The 22,722-nt window shown below is 41.3% G+C and overlaps 1 protein-coding gene across 3 annotated transcripts in view; it reads right to left on the reverse strand.

Annotated features, from left to right (window-relative positions):
- Positions 1-22,722, reverse strand: part of PHACTR1 (phosphatase and actin regulator 1) — a 348,094-nt gene that overhangs the window by 10,652 nt on the left and 314,720 nt on the right. For all 3 annotated transcript variants that reach the window (XM_060189337.1, XM_060189335.1, XM_060189336.1), the window contains one exon: positions 4,584-4,639. In XM_060189337.1, the coding sequence (XP_060045320.1) occupies positions 4,584-4,639 (56 nt within the window). The remainder of the gene's footprint in view (positions 1-4,583; positions 4,640-22,722) is intronic.

Genomic DNA, 22,722 nt, shown 5'->3' on the forward strand with positions numbered 1-22,722 from the left:
TGCAGGCACTGAGTCATAGCAATATCCCCAGTGACTAAACAAGTGCAAAGAAGGGGTGGGGGAGTCACTTTGCCTTTCTTGCCAGTTTTACATGTGCAAGCAGCACTCTAACCAACTCACACTGCAGAGGGCAACTGGAAGGAATGCAGGACTGATAGTAGCCCACAGTAGAATTTTAGCCCTGGTGCAATACCCCTGGAATCATGTGGTTTCTCTGTCTTCCTGCAAAGATCAGGTTCTTATTTGTAGATGGTCCAAGAACTGCCCACATCCTGCAATGAGCCTGAGTCTACAGAGGTGTCCAGTATAGCTTACTCCACCCCCCTCTTCTCCCTTGAGATTTAAAGATCTTATCTGCCTCCCAGCTTTTCCTTTAAAAATGCAAATTCCTCTTAGGGAAAAAAAAATCCATTCAACTAGCCAGCCACTAATATCTTAGTAAGAACTAATATATCAGAGATAAATTGGGAGGCAGAAAACCCCCCAGAAGGGAGACCCAGAGAGCTGTGTCTAGAGGTGAAAGAGATGATGGAAGGAGAGATCCAGTCTGGATGGTTAGGGCCCAGGAATGTTCTTAATTAAAATGCAGAGTCATAGCGTGTTATGGCTGTGAGGCCTGAGAGCTCACCTCACCTGCCAGTCTTGGTTTGTAAATGAGGATGTGACAGCCCAGAGGAACTAAGGGGTTGGTCACATACTAAGTGTCTAATTACTTAAGACAAATTGTTCAGCTCTCTCTCTCTCTGTTGAAACTCACTGAATCTCCCAACTCCTTTCAACATTTGCTTGGGGATTACGCTTCTCCTTATTACAAAGATACTAGAAAGATCTCCTCACCATATAGGCCCTCTTCTGAACCATGAAAGTGGCTTTCTCTGTCAAAGCATGGGGCCATCCTCGCCTACAGTTTGCTTTAGAGCTTTCTAAGGGTCAGGGCAACAAGGAACCTCCTACAGAATCTATAATGTTAGTCTATGGCCATACCACCGTGAATGAGCTTAGTCTCATCTGATCTCAGAAGCTAAGCAAGGTCAGGCTTGGTTAGTACTTGGATGGGAGAATCTATACCTTCAGATCCATTTACAAACCCAGGGTCATTAATTCTCAGGCAGAAGATACCAAGACAACCCCCACTAGGCAACCAGGAAGACAGGCCAGGTATGGCCCATGATGTCATTGCTTGTTGCCATCATCAGAGTATGTTCATTATGTGCTCAAATGTGCAGGGAGTCTCATTGGCTGCAGAACAAAGTATGTTCTACCCATAAGGCAGGCAGGGTAGGGTTGGGAAGTCAGAGGCAGATTCCAAACTCCAATGACAAGTAATGCTATCCTTACTCTATCTAACAACCTTGGAGAGATGGCTCCTCAAGTGAGTTAGCTCATAAAAGTAAGTTCTAGAATAAAGTGAGAGTGTTGTTTTATGTCCCTAAGTATTTCATGCTTAAAAAGTGAAACTAAGAGGCTGGATGGTGACATATCCAGTTGAACACATGAATTACAATGTTCAAGGACCTTGATTCAAGCTTCTAGTCCCCAGTTGCAGGAAGAAAGTTTCATGAGCAGTGAAACAGTGCTACGAGTGTCTCCCTGTCTTCCCCTTCCCTTTTTGATTTTTCTGTTTCTATCAAATAAATATTAAAAAATCAAACTGGATTTAAAAAAAAAACAGATATAGGACAATGAAGTTCCAAGACTCAGGGATAATAAAAGAATGGGGAAGCCAAGTTCATTTTTGCAAAGTCAAATTAGAAAGCGATGAGCCTATTTTAATTTGGCCCTGTGGTTCTTTAAACTATCTCAACAGGAGGAGAGAAGAAAGGGGCAACACAGAAAGACTCCTTTCAGTCATTCAGTCTCCCGACTCCCTGTCCCCTAGACTTGATAGATGCAAGTCACTATCTCTGAGATTAGAATACCTCCTGGATGACAGTTAAAACTCAACTCCCAAAGGAGTCAACTTGCCTTCCCAGGGACCCAGATAGGGAAAACCACTGGGGTGTCTTTTGGAAGGTAAAGGGGGACTAGACTGTTTAGATCTTTTCTCTCCTTTATCCTTGCTGAAACCACTACTTTTGAAACCTGAACAACTGTCCAGAGACTTTTTTAGCTTCTTTTGAGTTTAGGTTGCAGATCAGAGGTCATGAGCACGCTATACCCCCCTGAAGGACATTATATAGAGTCCAGAAGGCAATAAACAAATCTGTGTTAGGTGGTGTGTGTGTTTGGGGTGGTGGTGGTGAAGGGGCAGCAAGAGAAGGGGGCATATTTGCCCAATTTCTGACGGTAGGAAGAAGTGGAACACGCTTTGGTTTTTACCCAGTAAATAGAGTCAGGGAGTAGTTTGGGGCAGAAAGCACTATCATATAGGTTTCCCTGACTATGGAATTAAATGAAAAAGTATTCGAATTCCAATCTATAGTAAAATAACAGACTTTTTAAGCTTAAAAGCTTAAGAATCATTTCTTTTAAAATGTATGGAGGAGATCTGTCTTACAAGACTGCTATAGTCACAGAGGTAGTTTTGTACCTCCCAAAACAGATGTCAGAACATTTCATCCACCACCAAATTGCTAACTCCATTCACCAGGTCCTTGATCTACTTTTGACCCTTTTCCTACCTCTCTTTTGAACCCTTGAATCTTCTGAAATAGACCACAGCTTATTAATATTTTATCCTGTATTTTTCTTGCTTTGTTTCTTAAGTCCCATATATGAGTGAGATCATCTGGTATTTGGGAATTTGCCTTTATCCTTCCTGCTTATAAAATAAGATTTTTTTTTTTTTGGTCATCAGGGTTACTGCTAGGGCTCAGTGCCTGCATCACTTTAACTTTCCTGGTAGCATTTATTTTATTTATTTTTCCCTTTTGTTGCCCTTGTTTTTCATTGTTCTTGTTCTTGTTGTTGTTACTGATGTCATCATTGTTAGGACAGAGAGAAATGGAAAGAGGAGGGGAAGACAGAGAAGGGAAGAGAAAGATAGACACCTACAGACCTGCTCCACTGCCTGTGAAGTGACTCCCCTGCAGGTGGGGAGCCGGGGCTCGAACTGGGATCCTCATGCCGGTTCTTGTGCTTTGTGCCATGTGCGCTTAACCCTCTGCACTACTGCCTGACTCCTGGCATTTTTTAAAAAAAATAGATGGTAAGAGAGAAAGATAGGAAGAAAGAGACTGAGGGAGAGACACCTGCAGTACTGCCCTACTTGTGAAGCTTTCTTTCTGCAGGTGGGGAATGCAGGCTAAACTTGGGTCCATGCACATGGTAATGTGCAGAATCTACAGAGTGTGCCACTACATGCCCACTAAAATCACAATCTTTTAGTTAGAAAAACATATACACACATTTCTGGAGACCTAGGAAATACACAAGGTACACTCAAGACTGAGGAAGGCTGCTCTGGACATCACCACTCACTGAGAAGCAGGGAAGGTGGCAGTGGTTCTGGAGTGGGGTGGTTGAGGCAGGTGATTCTGAGACAGCAGGCATTGGACAGGCAAGTGCAATGAAGGGGACTCCTTTCACAGCCCTTCCTGGCTGAATCCCACAGCTTATGCTCAGCAAATATACATGCAGACCAAGTTTCAAGAACACGAGAAGATAAAATAATTGAGTTTGGAGTAAGTGGAAATACCCGGTTACTCAAATTAAGGTTTCAAGTGACTAATGTACACACTTGTGCATTTCTGTGTGTATGTGTGTGTGCACAAACATGGCAGCATTTTTATGAAGCTCTACAAAGTATTTATTTTTCACTTCTGGAGGGAAATTGGAAATGTGTGTTTATATATACAGTACAATAGGTTAACAATTGAGCAAAATAGCACTGTTGATCATCTTAAGGAAATTATTGGTGAGAGTGGTAATAATCAATAATCAGATGCTGTGCTGTTTAATTATTTAATACCTCCCCCAGTTAAGGCATGTTAGTTTTAATGGGATGCTTGACTTCCATTTAACATACAAATTTCTTTTAGTATCATTTTTGTATATGTACACAGAGTAGATTCTCTGTATTTAATTAAACCATGTGTCCTGGTCTAGGCTATTTACTATTTCCGGTCATAAGTGATGGTGATGAGATAATTATGCATATCACAGGCCAGGAGTGGAAGTCTGAGACAAGCATACAGCTTTTTCTCTTGGAAGTGCTTTCTTAGACCTGAAATTTAATGTTTCAAAAGGTGGGGATTTTATCAACAGCAGCCAACTACGATGGAAAGCCATGGTTTCTAGCCCCAACTTTTAAATGGCTATACCCTTATTTTAGCTTTTAATAAAGTTCATATCTTAGCTTGCTTTGAAACAAACATTAGCGGTGAGCTCACTCAGTCTAGTTTTGCAGCTTCTCACTTTATAACACAGTAAATGGAGGGTCTTCTTGTAGCCTGTGAACTTTTTGTGAACCACACATACAAGAGCCTGTCTTCTCTGGAAAAGCTGTCATGAATGTTCTACATAAAGACGAAGCATCAGAAAGATTCTCTATCATTTCTTCCCTAGCTGAGGGAGAAAGCCTGGGACTCACAGTTAAATAACCAAAGCCGCCACAAAGCATCACTCCATATCTAGCTACTTACGTTTCAGAATATTCCTCTGCTCCAATTCCTCAGCAGTTGGCCTCTGGCTCAGTCGCCTGCGGAAAAAATCCAGGAAAAGTTTTTGGACCATATCATATCCTCCTTGGGTCATTAATCTCTTGAGCCCTTGTCTGAGGCTGGAGTTCTTGTTCCATTCTGTGCTCAGAAAGACTGACACTCACCACTAACGCCTGCCTCCTCACTTCCTCAATTTCAACTCCAGGAAAGGCACCAGGCGTCACGTCATGCCAAGCTGACCCTCCGCCTTCCTCCTCCTGCTGGCCCCTCCCCAGCTCAACTCCACTGGTGCCCCAGGCAAGTAGACAGAAACATAGACAGGACTCTTCTCCTCACAGAAGTCCCATTCTTTCCTCCTGACCTCCTCACTTTGGGATGGTGGCCTCTGTCTATCTCTCCTGACCCCTGAGGCTAGAGGTTGCTTCTTGCCATGCTTGTGCAGACCCAGATAGAAGAGGCCCATTCCCACCCATCTCACCCCCCCCCCCCGGGAAATATGAAAGAGCATGTTTTGTCTGTAAGGAACAATAGCTGTCTTCTTTTTGTCCCCACCCATCACTACTAAGGTTTTATTAGACCTGGAATGATAAATGAACAGGAGCAGAAGTGACACTTCTCTTGCCAGCTTCATAATTTAGCCGTAGCTAGTGAAACATTATGGCAAAGGCATGAAATTGTTATGATGCAATAGCAGGATATGGGGACAGACCATGGGTCTGAGCACTATACCATGACAGAAGTCACCAAAGAGAAGACTTCATACAGTTATAGGAATGACCAACACAAACACAATGGGCCTCAGCTGTCAGGTATTTGAAGACTTTGGAGATCATTTAGCAACCCTGCGATTATTCAGCAACTGCATTTTAGTAACTGAGGTGTGTGTGTGTGTGTGTGTGTGTGTGTGTGTGTGTGTGTGTTGTAGAAATTGAGGAAGAAATTTTAGCCTTGTTGGAGTCCTACATTTGGAACTGAAGGGGTAGGAAAGGGAGCTCGCCTTCTAGAAGTTGCAGCCTATTCCCAAATAGTTGCAGCTTGTCTATGACTGGCATGATGGAATTTAAACAGAGATCTTAGAGTGAAAAATATAAATCCCTTGGAGTTGCCAAGCAAGTTTAAATATTTTATGCTCAGTATTTGTTGCCATTTGTGTTTCACTTTGTTGTCTTGGGCCTGAAAAACAATTAACTGCCATTTCAATGCCAGAGACAAGAATTTTATTATTACTTTTTTTGTTAGACACCTGTCTGAAAACTCTATAGAATCCTGGAAATGGCTGGCAATTGTTTTCTAAGGTGTTAAAAGAACATTGTCACATTTTAGTATACATTTTACCCTCAGAACATCCCAGTAAGGTAATATTTATTTCTATTAATAAAGGTCAGCTAGTATCTGAAAAGCCAAGTATCAGAAGTTCTAAATTCGGGCTGAGCAACATTCTCATACTGTAAGAAGAGCCTTGAGGTCACATGACACAGGAAATTGGTGTCAGGGGTCTGAAAGGCAATTACTAGCTTCATTTAGATGCTTCACAAAGACTCTGTCTCAACTTTTCATTTATTTCCCCCAAGAATATTTTGTTTCTTTCATAAGCATTCACAGTCCCCTTTATGAAGTCATTAGGAGACAAAACAAACAAAAAACTCCCAAGTATTAAAAAGCTAGGATTTGGTGGGTTGTGTGTTTTGAACAAGTACTCCAGAGTAGGGGCTTGGGCTGGGTGTATGTCTATCTGTAGTATGCTCCCTCACTGGCCTGTGCCGAGTTGCCTTTGATTGGAATCCATCACAGACTCATTGTATGGTTCTTTGGTGCCTTTTATGCTTATCTTATGAATTATGTTTTGGAGTGGGCAAAACAAGTGAACCATAAACATAGAAAGTTCTGTTACTAACTAGGTAGCCTTGTTGTCAAACACTTGTGTTTCAAATTATCTTCTCTATGATTCATTTCTCTTGACAGGTCTGAGCATATCCAGAGTGATCACAGTTGCAAAAAAAAGAGTTAAGTCCTTTTAAAAGACATGCACTATAGTCAGTTTTTACTTTTAAAATGAGACTCAGGAGGAAAAATGCAATCTATAGTATAGTACTAAGAAAACACTGAACAGCTTAGGTGCTAAGGGTTATGGGTTCTAGTCCAGGCTCTGCTCTGAAACGGCTTTCCTTGTAAAGAGTATTAGACCTCTCTAGATCTGTATTCTTTTCTCTGTAAATAAGAAATAGCCATTAAACAAGCTACTACTGGTTTAATTTCTACAGCGTACAGGTACAGCTCTAGGAGTTAGACTTTGCAAATCATTTAATTCCACAGCAATCCCTTGAAGTAGCGCCATTATTATTTCTATTGCAAAATGGGAAAATGGAGGCACAGACTGGCTGCATACACTGTCTCAGGTCACAGCTAGTAAGGGACAGAACCAGGACTTAAACTCATTGATCTGTCTCTATAGTTTGAAAGCTCTTAGTCAGTCTAGTAATTCTATTTCTCATCCTCCTACTACCCTAACCCCACCACCACCCATCTCCTAATCTAGGGCCTCATTTATGAGTAATTTTGTTCCTGGGCTGACGAGAGAGAGCGAGTGAGAGAGAGAGAGAGAGAGAGAGAATATCATAGCATCATAGTCTTCCCTGCTACCACAACATTTACATGTGGTAGGTACTAGGGCTTTAACTTTGTCCATGGCAAAGTATATGTCACATCTAGTGAGTCCTTCCTCTCTCTCTCTCTTTGCTTCCAGGTTTATCACTGGGGCTTGGTGCTAGCACTACAAATCCATTGCTCCTGGTGGTCATTTAAAATTTTTTTCTCCTAATTTTTATTAGGACAGATGCTTGTAGCACTGCTTCATGGCTTATGAAGCAGACCCCCTGTAGGTGGGGAGCAGGGACTCAAACCCCAGTCCTTGTGCTTGTGCTCGGTAATATGTGAACTTAACCAGGTACACCACCACCCAACCCCCGTGATTTTTTTCTCCAGGTCATCTTTAATGTTGTTTTACAAAAATTAACACTCATGCAATAGTTTACAGTAACAAAAATTATCTTACAGTTCTGGAGGTCAGAAGTCCAAGTAGTGCTTCATTGGCTAAAAGCAAGGTGTCAACAGGACTGCATTCCTTCTGGAAGAAGGCAAAATCTATTCCTTCCTTTTTAGCTTATTGAGGCTGACTATACTCCTTACATCTCTTCTTGTCTCTTCATAGCCAATAATATAACATCTTCCAATCTCTTTTTGTCTTTGACCCTCTGGATCTCCTCTTATAGAACTCTTGTGTTTATATCAAGTTCAATCAGATAATCCTGGATAATCTCCTTTCAGGATCTCTAACTTAATCATAGTCACAAAGTCTCATTTGTATTGAAAGGTAATTTATTTGTAGGTTTGGGACATTCTTGTGGGGATGCTGATATTTTGCCAAACATCAGAATACCTAGTCTATAGTTCCAAACTGGAGTTTGGTGGGCTGAATTTGACTCTATAAATTCTCTTTGGCATGCTCAGAGGTTAAGTCCCTATCAGCTATTCACACACACACACACACACACACACACACACACACACACACACACACACACGTGTTCTTAAACTGGTTGTGTGGGTTCCAGTTAGCCTTTCCTAGTACTTAAGTGAGTTCAGAAATGTCTATTCTGCTTTCTTCCTTTCTAATTGTCACCAGTTTCTATAGGATTCTGAGCTTAAGACTAACACTGGTTTCACTTCTTTCATCTACTGATCTACTTAACACTGGCAGATCCAAGTAGCATCTCAGCATGGACATCAAGGTCAGCCAAAAATAGATCAGTAGGTATATGGAAGTGGGGCAGGGTGTCAGAAAAATTTGTGAAGAGGTTTTTGTTGGGATTCTCTCTTATCTCAGCTCTGGATTGTTTCCCTTTCAATTCCTCAAATTATGTCACCACTCCTATTCTCAGTCCTGTCAAAAGCTGTTCTTAAAAGTAGATACTATATACTCAGTCACATGCAAAAATCACATTCACTCAACAAATTGAGTGCCAACTCTGTGTCAGGTTCTGCATTAGATAATGGAGTATTTAAGAAAAAAGCAGACCAAGGGCTTGCCCTTCTGAAATTTACAGACTGCAGTGGGGTGGAAGAGGAGTCAATAGTCAGTCACAGAAATAACCACTGAATGGTAGTAGGGGCTTTCATGGAAAGGCATCTGTAATGGGATCTGGTCAAATGTAAAAGTCAAGACAGGTTCCCTAGAAAAAAATGATGTGTGCCAGATCTGAAGCATGGAGAAGTCAGTGTGCTGGAGGGGAGAGGATGGATGAAGTAGAATGAGATAATAAGGCAGGCTCATGCTGTGTGAATCATAATGTGTATACGATTTTTATCCTTTTTAAGGATCAGTGTGAAATCAATGAAGAGTTTTAAATTTTAGGATGGGTGACAGAATGAATGAACATTTCAGATTTCTAACAAGTTATGTTGTTACATGTAGAAAGAACTGGGGCTGGGGTGAGGAAGCAAAAATCAGTTTGAGCTGAAATTTTAAAAAGCTACTACAGGTAGTCAGAAGATAGCTTTCCCTGGAAGCATGTGGTTTGCCATATACTGGTTCTGAGTTTGAGCTCCATTAAAATGTGAGAGTGCCACAGCACCAGTGAAAACTTTAATGCTACGGTGTCTCTCCCTCTCTAAAAGAGTGAAAACTTTGGTACAGGAGTAGTGAAAGTGCATATGTGAGGCCCTGGTAAACACATGTGCACGCACATGCACACACATGTGGAGGTTACTTGGACTAGGCTATGGTGTCAGATATTCAAGTTCTTTAGAAATTCATGTTGAAAGATAATGGACCTATCACTTACAGAGTGCCTCTTCATATATGGGGAGGGGAGATACAGAGGACACTCTTAGGATATAACTGGATGGATAGTAGTGCTATTCCATTCACTAGGACAGTGAACACTGGTAAGGTAACCAGTGCATTTGGAAGAAAGATAGGAAAAGGAAGTAAGGGAAGTTTATTTTCAGATCTGTTGAGTCATAGTGCTTTTGTGACATCAAAGTGGAGGTGGCAAGGAGGTAAACAGTTGGATATGTGAAGCTGAGTAGAGGAGAAATCTAGATCAGTGAGGGGTTAGTGACCAGTGTGCAATCTAGATGACATTTGCAAGCAGGAGTATGGAGAGCACTGAATGAAGAGAGAATGTTTAGGATGGAGTGTTACAGAATTTAATGCTCAAAGTAAAGAGGGCAAAAATACCAAGGAGTTGGAGGAGGGACAGCATGTGGAAGTAGGATAAGAGCTAGACTATCAAACCACAGAACAGACATTGGGCATGAGCTATTGAAATAAGATGAGGCCATAAAAATGCCCACTCAGGCCAATATCATGTAGAATCAGCACCATATAGGATATTAATGACTTTGCCTTGATGGTGACAAGAACCAAGCTGGCATGACCTGAGAAAAGATGTGAGAAAAAGGCTATAAAAATCATGGAGGACTCATCTATAATATCTGGCTTAAAAGGGAATGAGAGAGTTGGACTAAAGAAAACTTTGATGAGGCTTATGTATATTTTTATTATCTTTATTATATAGAATCAGAAATTGAGAGGGAAAGAGGAGATATAGAGGAAGAGAGGTAGACACCTGCCCCACTGTTTCACCACTTGCAAAGCTTCCCCCCTGCAGGTAGGGGCCGGGGGCTCGAGAGGCTTCTATTTTTTAAATGTGAAATGGATAAGTATGTTTAATGGGACCAATTTAGATTAAGTGGTGCTGGCAATAGTGAGAAACTAAACCCATAAAGAGGGAGAAAGTTCACCTGATAGTGTAAGAGTCCTGGGAAGCAACGTGGTGTTGGGACCTAAGAGACAGAGAAAGTCTTATTTTTCAACTGGAGGAGAAAACTCTCTTTATCATGACAAGAGGCTATCTGGAGGGAGTGCTGGAAGCAGGTTTGTAAATTTAGGAAGTGGGATAGTACCTATACATGATTTTTACTACTCTAACACTGGACTATAAAAAAGATTGCTTATATTAGTAAAATAAGAAATATTGCCTTTCCTCATAGATAGAACTACTTTTCATAAATCTAAGTGATAAAGTTCTAACTTCAAAATTTTAGGGGCAAACCCAAGGATACCTGTCAAATTCATGAACAAAAATAGCTACTGACTTCATTCATTATAAGACCCATAAATAAACGATTGTGTAGAGCTGGGCAGTGGCACACCAAGGACTGGGCACATACATTAATTTATACATGGACCAAGTTCAAACCTCCACTCCCCACCTATAGTGGGGGAAGCTTCATCAACAGTAAGGCTTTGCTGCAAGACTTCCTCTCCCTCTGCCCCCCTCTCTTATTTAACTCCCCTGCCCCTCTGAGCTTCTGTCTGCCCTACCAGTCAGTTTTTGTAAATAATCAAGGAGTAGGTGATAACAGGAATAAAAATAAAGGCATCTTCTGCATGTATTGCATCTCTTAATCTCACCTTGCAGCAGATTTAGATAACAGCATCTGGTATAGACTAATAGTAAGCATTTTTTCAAGGTTATGTATTTAGACATAACCATTCATAGGCTAAGTGGTAAGGGAGGCCATTTTGGTAGTTAAATTTTATGTAAAATGAATTATTCAAGGTAAGAATTTAATACACTTTCAAGTGATCCAGTTCAATAGCTTTCCTCTTAAGATATGTGGCCCTGGTTTATAAGCTCTCTATGGGCAACAAAATGGTTTTCATGCCTCAAATGACTTCTTCTTTACCATGCAGCATGACTAAATGGTTTCTAATTACTGTGAACAGAAAAAAAAAATGAGGTTCTCAATTAAATGTTACATTCTCTTAGTTTCCATATAAGAGCCTTCTATTTTATTTCAAAATTTAAGAAATGCACCTTATTGTTTTTTTTTTTTTTTTTGGTCAGTCTAAAAAACTCTAGTGTGGCCATAAACTAACAACCAGCCAAACAAACATTTTTTTTTTACATGAAAAGACTAAAATAAATGCAGTAAGGACAAATGGCACAAGATGCGGTGGCAGAATGTTTTGAAATCTATGCAGAGCAGGGGAGTATTGTCTGCTGTCTTTGTGAATTACATTATTTCCCCAGAGAAGCGACAAGACCCTTGTATGCTTTGGGACTGACTTATGGAAGCCGACAAGAATTCATTCTGCTGCACAAAACTAATGAGCCTTTGCAAGCTGCAGAAGAGCAAGGTCACAGCTTTCACTAGCGTTTACAAACCTGCTTATTGTTCTGAGAGCCCTGATTTTAAAGTCTGGATCTGGGAAAGTACACCAGCACTTCGGGCAAATAAAAAACAAAGTTACCTTTGATTTTCTGCATTTTGAATTTGAGAGGGAGGTACATTTTTAAACAGATGAAACAAGGAAATAGAAAGGCACTAGTGGAGCATGATAGCAAAGAAGGTCTTCTCTCCTACTGCAAGAGGAGGTTTTTTGTTTTTTTTTTTTAAAGCAGATGCTCCAGATGGGGAATGGAACATGGAAGAGACATGTCAAAAGCAATGCCTTTTATCCCCTTGGCCTCTTTCCTGAAAACCTGCTAATTCCGTGATGGCTATGAGATTTGTTTGTCTTGATCACCACTATATCCACAGGACTTATGGAAGTATATGGAGTATATGAGGTGTCCACATGGTAATCACCTAATCCACAGCTGACCAGATCTGATGCCACATGTACTAGGTGGATGAGCTCAGTGATACCTATGACTCAGTTACCATCTACAGGCTACTGCAGTTTCCAACAGAGGGAATGAGAACACAGAACTCTGGTGGTGGGAATGGTGTGGAATTATACCCCTGTTATCTTATAATTTTGTAAATCAGTATTAAATAACTCATAAAAATTAATTAATTAAAAAATCTAGAAAACCCCAGTTGTATTTTTAAGTTCCAGACAACCTTTATTATTATTATTATTATTATTATTATTATTATTATTATTATTATTTTTCAAACCAGGATAATTACTGGGACTTTGTACCTACATGAGGAATCCACCACTCTTGGCAGCTCTTTTTTAGAGACAGAAAAATTGAAAGTGAAGGATGAGATAAAGAGAAAATGAGCACCTGTAGCACTACTTCACTGCTTGTGCAACTTCCACAAGTTTTCCCCAGTTTGTTGCCCTTGTTGTTGTTGTTTATTTATTTATTTATTTATTTTGCCTCCAGGGTTATAAGCTGGGGCTCGGTGCCTGCACTATGAATCCACTGCTCCTGGAGGCCTTTCTTTTCTTTCTTTTTTTTTTTTTTTTTTCATTTTGTTGTCCTTGTTTTATCATTGTTGTGGTTATTATTGTTGTTGTTATTGATGTCATTGTTGTTGGATAGGACAGAGAGAAACAGAGAGAGGGGAGAGAAAGACAGACACCTGCAGACCTGCTTCACCATCTGTGAAGTGACTCCCCTGCAGGTGGGGAGCTGGAGGCTCCAACCGGCATCCTTACACTGGCCCTTGCATTTTGCGCCATGTGCGCTTAACCCACGGTGCTACCGCCCAGCCTCCTGTTGTTATTTTTATTGTCATTGCTGTCATTGTTGTTGGACAGGACAGAGAGAAATTGAGAGAGGAGGGGAAGACAGAGAGTGAAAGATAGACACCTGCAGTCCTGCTTCATTGCTTGGGAGGCAACCTCCCTGCAGGTAGGGAGCTGGGGGCTCGAACCAGGATCCTTTCGCTGGTCCTTGTGTTTCTCACCACGTGTGCTTAACCCGCTGCACTATGGCCCAGCCTCCTACTGTGCCATTTTATATAGTGCTAAGAAAGAACTGAAAGCCTCACACATGCAAGACGTGCTCTATTGCTTAACCACATTCCTGAACTGCAGCCCTGCCACCACAATGCCTTTTTAACTGCCTCTGATACTCCCACTGGGTGCCAGGCTTAAAGGGCCCTAGATGAATTAATTCATCTTCTTTCCTTCCTATTCAGGTAATATTTCATTCTATTGCCTATGAGTTGCCAAACCTAGAACCACTTGTACTATACTATACTTTGTCCTTAATGAGTAATCACACACCAAGTTCAAAGCATCTCTCCTTCCTGCCACTACTGCCACTTCAGGCAAACAGGCCTGTTTTTTTCTCCTGTTGTTACCATCCAGTCCCAATCTGCTGTCCTTCTACTCCATGCAGATCAATCTTTCTAAAGTCTAAGTGTAATCAGACCCGTCCCTGCTGGAAAACAGGGTCAAAGTCTTATGAGATCCTTCATGATCTTTCCAAGAATCTCCTTATCTTACTGCTGTTGTTTTTGAAATACAGTGCTGAGGTTTCATGCATGCATGATTCTACTGCTCCTGGGTGGATATTTTCCAAGAGAGAAGCAGACAGAAAGCGAGAGAGGTACCACAACAATGCTCTTCCCTTCATGGAGTTTACCTGGGTACCATGATGCTTCCGTGTAGTAATAGAGCTCAAATCCAGGACCCCCTACATAGTAAGGCAGACGCTTTACAGATGAGCTGTGTCATTGTCCCTCCTATACTGTTCTTTAGATATATGCATTACCCTTTGTTTCTTCCAGATTCACATGCTTGCTTATTTCTAAACACTCTTTTCCTTCTTTTTTGTTTGCCTGTGATAATCACAAAGATGGCAATTTAAGACTTTACTTACTCTGCTCACTAATACTTTGGTCATGGTCTCCCCACTGTGTGACAATAGTTCTAGGCCACAGTTCTGGTGCTTGTAATGCCTCCAGTCATGACCCATTCATTGCCCACTGGACCTCAGAGCTGACGCTCTTTGAAATCCAGCCACATTGCACTACTTTAATACAAAGTAAGAATTTCACTCTGAAATCAGCCCATGGGAATGAGAAGAATGATGCACTGGTATGGTGCTCATGCTCAGGAGAAGCTTCACATAATTTGCTTTGATACATAATCTGCTACCTTTCTACCTTTTCTCTCTGCAGAACCAAGCAGAGCAATGCAAGTATTGACTCAGGCACCCAACTCCTTCTGGGGACTTTCACCAATAATTTTCAATTTTTTTCTCTCATCATAAGTTCCTTCAAACTCTTATCAAAGTTGCCTGGGGACTTTACATTGATTTAATCTGATTTTTACATATGACAAATGGCCATAACAACATCTAGGTTGACCGCTGCAGATGAATTTTGACAGGCAAAATGAGAAGGAGATGTGAAAGCTCCTTCTCAAAATAAGTAATAAAGCATGAAATACTATTTTGGGGAACCTGAAAAAAAGTTTCTTACCTTAAAGAATGAAAACAGGTTACTCTAAAGAGAGAAATATTTTTGTCTCTGTTCACTGGAGGCTGTAGCTACAATATATGCCCCATGACTCAGATAAAGCATTATGAGGTAACAACCGGGGGAAACACTTGAAATAATATTGGTTGGTCAAGCTGATATGAAATCATTTTGGGAACAGTAATGGGACTATGTGTGCTTCTGGACTTTAAAACAGTGTGTGTGTGTGTGTGTGTGTGTGTGTGCATTTGAGTCTTTGGTGGTGGGTGAGGAGTGCTGACACCTGTCTTAGGGGGATGTGAAACTGCATCCTTGTGACAATGAGAGCCTTGCAAAGCAACATTTTCTTTAAAAAAAAAGTGATTTAAACAAAGAAAAATACAAAAGTTGAGAGCTTCTATAGTGAATATTTTAAGATTATCACAAGTTTTTTTTTTTTTTTTTTTTTAGATAGAGACAAGGAGGCAAAAAGAATATGTGTGAAAGAAATTGTAGCACTGAATCTTCAGTGTGGTGGAGGCTGGGTTCAAACCTGGGTTTGCTAGTCAAATGAACTACTTTAATGTTCCTGTGATTGGGATTACTTGAGGTAAAACCCAGTATTAGGACTAGGCACAATTTTGCTTTGAAATAGTTGTAACAATAGAATTTATATAATTATTGAAGTTAACCAAAGAATATCTTATTACAATGAGGATACCTTTACATGATGAATCAGCCAAAAGTGCAAAAAATATTATGTCAGAATATAAAGACTATGAATTTTTTGATAGACTTAGAAGAAGAAATGGAGAGAGAGAGACAGAGAGAGAGAGAGAGAGCAAAATACACCACCACAACAAAGCTTACTTCAGTCCAAGGGGGTCTGGGTTTGAACTTGCGTTGTGCACATGGCAAAGCAGCACACTACGATCCAAATGATTTATTTTACTGGACTATAAATATGGAATCTTTAAAATGTCCAACATTCTTTTTTAATATTTATTTATTCCCTTTTGTTGCCCTGTTGTTTTATTGTTGTAGTTATTATTATTGTTGTTGTTGTTGGATAGGACAGAGAGAAATGGAGAGAAGAGGAGAAGACAGAGAGGGGGAGAGAAAGACAGACACCTGCAGACCTGCTTTACCACTTGTGAAGTGACGCCCCTGCAGGTGGGGAGCCGGGGGCTCGAACCGGGATCCTCACGCTGGTCCTTGCACTTTGCGCCACCTGTGCTTAACCCACTGCGTTACTGCCTGACTCCCTAAAATGTCCAACATTCTACCACTTTAAAGACACTAAAAAAAACCCCTTTATTCTATGAATAAAGAATGGAGGGTGTAGAGTTAGTGGGGGGAGGCCTGAATGAGGTTTGGGGGCTCAATACTTTATAGTGGCAGGAAATACTGGCATTGGGTGAGCTGTGTAAATACATATTTCTGGGGAGTTGGGCGGTAGCACAGCGGGTTAAGCGCATGTGGCACAAAGCGCAAGGAATGGTGGGAGGATCCGGGTTCGAGCCCCTGGCTCCCCAACTGCAGGGGAGTCGCTTCACAGGTGGTGAAGTTGGTCTGCAGGTGTCGATCTTCCTCTCCCCTTCTCTGTCTTCCCCTCCTCTCTCCATTTCTCTGTCCTATCCAACAATGACAACAATAATAACTACAACAATAAAACAACAGGACAACAAAAGGGAATAAATACAAAAAAATTTAAAAATACATATTTCTGGGAGACATGAGATTATATCCCAGAGATAACCACAGTCTTGTAAAACAGTATTTCTTCAAAATTAATTTTAAAGGGTAAAATGACTAAAGAGATTTGGTTATTTATTTAATCATTTATTTATTGGCCCCAGGGTTATTGTGCTAGGGCTTGGCACTTGTTCAATGAGTCCACTGCTCCCAGTGGCTATTTCCCCCTTTTAAATTCTTTTTTATAAAGACAGAAAAATTGAGAGGTCAGGGGGAAACAGAGAGGGAGAGAGAAAGAAAGACACTGAAACAGTGCTTCACTGCTCCGCTTATGAAGTTTGGTTCTTGCAGACAGGATGTGATAAAATGTTTGCTTTACCAACCACTACTCTGTTGGTAACTTTAATATTTTCCATCCAACCATTCACAGCATACAGTATAATAGACATTAGTATGTCTTCAATTAGAGCTAATATAAGAACTTATCTTCTTTTTAAAAATTTTTAAAAATATTTATTTATTCCCTTTTGTTGCACTTTTTGTTTTATTGTTGTAGTTATTATTGTGGTTGTTACTGATGTCATAGTTGTTGGAGAGGACAGAAAGAAATGGAGAGAGGACGGGAAGATAGAGCGGGGGTGAGAAAGTCAGACACCTGCAGACCTGCTTCACCGCCTGTGAAGCGACTCCCCTGCAGGTGGGGAGCTGGGGTCTTGAACCTGGATCCTTATGCCGTTCCTTGTGCTTTGTGCCACGTGCACTGAACCCGCTGTACTACCAGAACTTATCTTCTTAATCATCAAGAATAATTGTGATGGATGATATAATAAATTCACCAAATATATGTTGTACTTTATTTTTGAATTTTTTAATCTTTATTTGTTAATCAGAGACAGACACTAATCGAGAGGGAAGGGGGAGATAGAGAGGTAGAGAGACACATGCAGCACTGCTTCACCATTTGCAAAGCTTTCCTCTTATAGGTAGGGATTGGGAGCTTGAACCCAGGTCCTTGAACATTGTAACATGTGCTCTCAACCAGGTGAGCCACCAGGTGGCCCCTTCCCTTCCCTTCCCTTCCCTTCCCTTCCCTTCCCTTCCCTTCCCTTCCCTTCCCTTCCCTTCCCTTCCCTTCCCTTCCCTTTCCTTTCCTTCCCCTTCCCCTTCCCCCTCCCTTCCCCTTTCCCTTTCCCTTCCCCCTTCCCTTCCCCCTCCCCTTCCCTTCCCTTCCCTTCCCTTCCCTTCTCTTCCCCTCCCCTCCCCTCCTTCTCTCCTCTCCTCCCCTCCCCTCCTCTCCTCCCCTCCCCTCCTCTCCTCCCCTCCCCTCCTCTCCCCTCCCCTCCTCTCCCCTCCTCTCCTCTCTTCTCTCTCTCTTTTTTTTTTTTTTTGCCACCAGGATTATCTCTGGGGATTAGTGTTGGCATTATGAATCCACCATCCCCAGCTGTCATATCCCTTCAAGTCAGTGTTATTATATCTTTTGGGTAAATGCCTAGGAGTGGAATTGCTGGATCATAAGGCATGTATTTCCATCTGTAGTTGTTTAAGGATTCTCCATAGTGTGCTACATGATAGCTATACCCGTTTGCACTCCCACCAGCAGTGTAGTAGAGTTCCCCTCTCTCTCTCTCCACATCCTCCCCAACACTTATCTTTCCTTGTTTTATTAATGGAGCCCATTCTCACAGGTGTGAGGTTGAATCTCAATGTGGTTTTAATTTGCATTTCTCTAATGATTCTTCTTCTAGCGTTTGCCCTTCTTCCGTAGCCAGTCAACAGCGTCAGGTTGAGCCTGATGTAGTTTCGAGACCTCCTTTGAATCTGGAGAGGTGGCAGTCGTTGACTATGTGGGTCATAGTCTGTCTGTAGCCGCAGGGGCAGTTCGGGTCGACTCTGGCTCCCCAGCGGTGGAACATAGTGGTGCCTGTTAGATAGCGATTGAGGAGGGCCCAATCATAACGTGCTAGGTCAAAGCCGGGTTGACACTTGCAGGGGTCTGTGATGAGGTGTTTGTTCTTTACCTCAGCTGACTGCCAACTCTGTTTCCAAGAGTCTGGAACAGAGAAGTTCAGTGTAGGCGTAGGAGACCAGATTGGGTGACGAGACGTCAAGTGTTGGACAGGGTGGGCGAAGATATCCGTGTATATTGGCAGGTCCGGTCGAGTGTAGACGTGGGAAATGAACTTAGATGATGCCGCATCCCGACGAATATCTGGCGGGGCGATGTTGCTAAGAACTGGCAGCCATGGAACCGGGGTGGAACGGATGGCTCCAGAAATTATCCTCATGGAGGAATATAATTTGGAATCGACCAAGTGGACATGGGGGCTATGGAACCATACTGGGGCACAGTATTCTGCAGTGGAATAGCATAATGCCAGAGATGATGTGGCCAACACTATATTGTTTCTTCTCCAAAACAGAAGATTCCGGGTGCATCTGGGTGACAAGTCTAGCAGATGGAGACTTGTCTCAAGTGGCCTCCCCCAGGGCTCTGTTCTGGCTACTACGCTATTTAATATTTACATCAATGACCTCCCAGAAACTTCTTCAAGGAAGTTCATCTACGCCAATGACATCTGCTGTGCAACTCAGGCATCCAAGTTCTACATCCTCAAGGAAACACTCACAAAAGACATGTCTCTGATATCTGATTACTGTAAAAAATGGTGACTAATCCCTAGCACTGCAAAAATGGTATCATCTGTTTTCCATCTACACCATGCCTCGGCCTCGCGTGAGCTTAATGTGCAGCTTGGCGATACGAGAATCCAGCATGAAGCCCAGCCAGTCTATCTTGGCGTTACTCTCGATCGCACTCTATTATTTCACGAACATCTCATAAAAACTGCAGCAAAGGTGGGCGCGAGGAATAACATCATTGCAAGACTGGCCAGCTCCTCATGGGGCGCGAGCGCTTCCACACTATGATCATCATCTCTGGCATTATGCTATTCTCTAATAATGAGTGAATTGGAGTATTTCCGCATATGTCTGTGGACCACGTGTATCTTTTCTTTTAGAGAATTGCCTATTCATATCTTCTGCCCACTTTTTTATTGGGCTATTTTTTTTTTGAGCTGTATCCCTTCATAGGTGTTTGATATCAACTGCTTGTCTGAAGTGCAGTGTGTAAATATCTTTTCCCATTTGCTGGGTTTCCTGTTTATCCTTATGGAATTTTCTTTTTTTTTCTTTATTGAGGGATTAATGGTTTACAGTTGATAATAAAATATAAGAATTTTCTCTTGATATGTAAAAGCTTTTAAATTTGTGTGACCCTGCAGTTGGATCATAGTTGCAAGGGAGTGGCTGCAGCTCTTAGTTTATCCATTTAGAGCAGCCAAAAACATCTTTTTTATAACATGATTTACTATGTTATCTATTAATTGGCCTTGCAATGATGCCTCATTTCCTCTGTCAGGTCCCAAGGTCTTATGGATTTATCAATTCATCATGAGTATGACTGTGACATGTATGAGAGACAAGAATTTTCCCTTAAGTGAAGTTTACTTTCCAACAAAAATTAAGAAAACCATTTTTTTTTTTTTTTGCTTGGGCTCAATGCCTGCACTACGAGTCCACTGCTCCTGGAGGCCATTTCCCCCATTTTGTTGCCCTTGTTGTTACCCTTGTTGTTGTTGCTGTTATTATTATTGTCATTGCTGTTGCTGTTGTTGTTGGATAGGACCGAGCAAAATCAAGAGAGGAGGGGAGACAGAGAGGGGTAGAGAAAGACAGACATTTGCAAACCTGCTTCACCGCCTGTGAGGTGATCCTCCTACAGGTGGGGAGCTGGGGGCTTGAACCAGGATCCTTCTGCAGGTCCTTGTGCTTCATGCCATGTGCATTTAACTCGCTGCGCTACCACCCAACCCCCTGGGAAACTTTTATAGAAATGAATCTATCTAAATCTTAGGCAACTATGGCATATTATTCTGTCATTAACAAATCAGTAACAATTATTAAAATTCTACTACCAACAAGCCAGTAAATAAATAATATTGTGACACATTACATAAATCTGTAACACAGTTGAGCTAATCTTTTAGGTAGTTTTAATCTGACATTCTATATAGGATTTAAAAGAATAAGTAACCTTATTTTCTTTTTCCCTGGACAAAGTCTTAGTTTCCAGTTCTCAGAAAGTTCCCAAGAACTATTTGCTGACTGTGGACTGAAAATATTATGTTATGGGATATGATCCCAAATGACCCTGCTTGGTTAAGAAATAGGTTCATGATGAGTCAGCAACTTGTTTGGCTTTATATGTTAACTCCTTTTCAGCCACCAAGTTCTAGATGCTAGCATGATGCCAACCAGACTTCCCCGGACAGACAACCCCACTAATGTGTCCTGGAGCTCTGATTCCCCAGAACCCTGCCCCACTAAGGAAAGAGAGAGGCAGGCTGGGAGTATGGATCGACCTTTCAACACCCATGTTCAGCGGGAAAGCAATTATAGAAGCCAGACCTTCCACCTTCTGCATCCCACAATGACCTTGTGTCCATACTCCCAGAGGGATAAAGAACAGGAAAGCTATCAGGGGAGGGGATGGGATACAGAGTTCTGGTGGTGGGAATTGTGTGGAGTTGAACCACCCTTATCCTATGGTTTTGTCAGTGTTTTCTTTTTATAAATAAAAAATTAATTAATTAAAAAAAAAGAACTGTGAAGAAAGAGGGCAATGTGACAAAGGACCAAGATGGAGTGAAAGCCCAGGAGAGGTAGGGAAGATGCCCCCAAAATGTGCCATACTAACAAGACAGGTTCCAGGCATAAGCCACCCACTCACCCACCATAACTGGAAAGCGGTGATGCTCACTTCAAGAGGGAGTACTAAGGGCTTCTTTCTAGTGGGACTCTGACAGGCTTCCTGGGGTAAAACATGCTAATGGCAGATGTACTGTTTAATTACACTTGGGAGGATAGCTACAGTGCCATTTTAGTGCATGGGAAGATGTACTTGCCTGTGCTAGCATATATTAAAAGAGAGTTTTTAAGTTGAAATAGGAAGATGAGCCAAATAGGGAACTGTGTAACAGTTGTAGCTGAGGGTTGGATTTACATTTGATAACACTCTGTTCAACACACTGATTACCTGTCAGCACCTACTATTTATCTGACAGCCTACTTTTTTCCTCCCCAAGAAACTAACAAGGCTGTCCTTCTGGAAGAACTATTGTTTTAATGACTCCCCAGGCATAGAATGTAAAATTTTCATGATCACTCATCCCAAAATAGATACATGTTCACTTAATTCTTCAAAGGAACTGGCAATAGAATCAGAGAGAAAAGAGAGCTCCCAGAGTTTGCATCTTAGATGATTTTCACTGTGCATATTCTATTTAAAAATGACTATTTAGTTAGGCATATATGCAATTTTTGAGGCTATTATAAAAATCTATGCAGACTGAGGAAACTGAAATTAGCATAATGCAGATGAATAAAATGAATTATACTATTAGTACTTCATATGAGATTTGAAGTATTTTGCCTGTAAACAAAGCTGTGCGGGGATACATGAAAAACAACTGCCTTGCATATTTCTCAGTTTTAATCCAGTCCTTCTATTTAAATAGTCAGGACTCTGTGCAAGCTCTATATTGAAACTGCAGAAAAGTGACATACAGTCAAACCCGAAGCCAAGTTCAGTGGATGAGGGAGAAAGAACACTATGCACCACTGAAATTACTCTGGAGACTGAAATTGTCAACTTCAGTGCTGAAACAAAGAACACAAAAATACTTAAGTATAAATGATTAGAACTCCATTTATCGTTTGGATGATAGAACTGCTAACCAAGTCCAAATTCAAACTAAGGGATCAACAAAGGAATTTTTTTTTAAAGTGTTTTTCTTTTTTTTTCTTTAATATTTATTTTATTTATTCCCTTTTGTTGCCCTTGTTTTTTTTTTTATTGTTGTAGTTATTATTGTTGTTGTTGTTGTTGGATAGGACAGAGAGAAATGGAGAGAGGAGGGGAAGACAGAGAGGAGGAGAGAAAGATAGACACCTGCAGACCTGCTTCACCGCCTGTGAAGCGACTCCCCTGCAGGTGGGGAGCTGGGGTTCGAACCGGGATCCTTATGCCGGTCCTTGTGCTTTGCGCCACCTGCGCTTAACCTGCTGCGCTACAGCCCAACTCCCAAAGGAATTTTTTAAATACATACTCAGTCTTCAAAATTATTATTGGTGAGTTTTTTTTTTT

The sequence above is a fragment of the Erinaceus europaeus genome, chromosome 4, assembly GCF_950295315.1.
Source record: "Erinaceus europaeus chromosome 4, mEriEur2.1, whole genome shotgun sequence".
Lineage (NCBI taxonomy): Eukaryota > Metazoa > Chordata > Mammalia > Eulipotyphla > Erinaceidae > Erinaceus > Erinaceus europaeus.